General features: G+C 53.5%; 1 protein-coding gene across 1 annotated transcript in view; it reads right to left on the reverse strand.

Moving 5' to 3' along the window:
* Positions 1-264: 264 nt before the first annotated feature.
* SUCNR1 (succinate receptor 1) overlaps positions 265-1,085 on the reverse strand; it is a 2,475-nt gene continuing 1,654 nt past the window's right edge. The window contains 1 exon segment of the mRNA XM_031055482.1: positions 265-1,085. This exon segment is cut by the window's right edge and continues 45 nt beyond it. Within this exon segment, the coding sequence (XP_030911342.1) occupies positions 433-1,085 (653 nt within the window). The 3' untranslated portion in view covers positions 265-432.

Raw genomic sequence — 1,085 nt, forward strand, 5'->3', positions numbered from 1 at the left:
GTAGCTCCATACCCTGCTAAGTGGCTGTGTGAGTGCCCACGTGAGCGTGCCTGGCTGTCCTGGTGACATATGAAGGCACTTTTTGTCCCAGCCCAGGCCCACGTTTGCTCACAAAGCAGCTGTCTGAGAGCAGCGTGCTTTCCCTCAGAGAGCTGGCTCGATGGCCTTTTGGTGACAGCATCAATGGGCTGTGGGGTGTCCCACTGCTGTCCTGCTGGGAGCCAGCACAGCATCCCTCCTGGCTTGCTGGAGGCAGCTCAGCAGAATTCTCCTGTTCAACAAGGTCACAGGTGCATTTAGAGGAACACAATCAGCTCATACCTATTCTATTGCATAAATAAAGTTATCTAAAACAATGGCACATTGCTGAACGCTCTCCCTAAGAGAGCTTCCTCCCAGACCTCTCCCACCACAAGGGGACTGCTTCCTCATTCACTTCCCAGTGCTTGTCAGCCTGCCCAGGAGCTGTCTTGTTTTGGCCATCAGCATCTCTCTGAAGTGGTCACCCATCAGGAAATAAAAAACAGGATTAATGGCACTATTTAGAAAGGCAAAGGGTCTGGTGATGATGTAAATGGTGCTGATGACTCCCTGCGTGCACTCAGAGACGTTGAGGGCCGGAATTCGGGAGGCGATCCGGACGTTGCGCATGACGTGGTAGGGAGTAAAGAGCAGGGAGAAGATCACCACGGTGAGGATCACCAGGGTCTGGGGCTTCTCCAGGGTCAGGGCAGAGCGGATCTGCTCGCTCCTGTTTTGGAGAAAGCGAACCATCTTCACGTAGAAGTAGCACATGGTCAGGAGGGGAATGAGGAAGCCGAAGACGGTCAGGAACATGCTGTAGACGAGGCTTGCCACGGGCTCTCCGGAGCTCGCGTAGTCAAGACATTTGTCGTTATTGTCAGGTGCTATAGGCTCCAGGAAATGCAGCAGTGGCAGCAGCTCCAGGATCACCCTGATCCATATGGCAACAGACACCAAAACAGCTGTGTTCCTCTTCTGCAGGATGTGCTCCCTGAAGGGGTGTTTCATCAGCATGTACCGGTCAATGCTGATTGCCATGAGGAAGAGGATGCTGCTGTGCA

The sequence above is a fragment of the Geospiza fortis genome, unplaced genomic scaffold (assembly GCF_000277835.1).
Source record: "Geospiza fortis unplaced genomic scaffold, GeoFor_1.0 scaffold172, whole genome shotgun sequence".
Taxonomy (NCBI): domain Eukaryota; kingdom Metazoa; phylum Chordata; class Aves; order Passeriformes; family Thraupidae; genus Geospiza; species Geospiza fortis.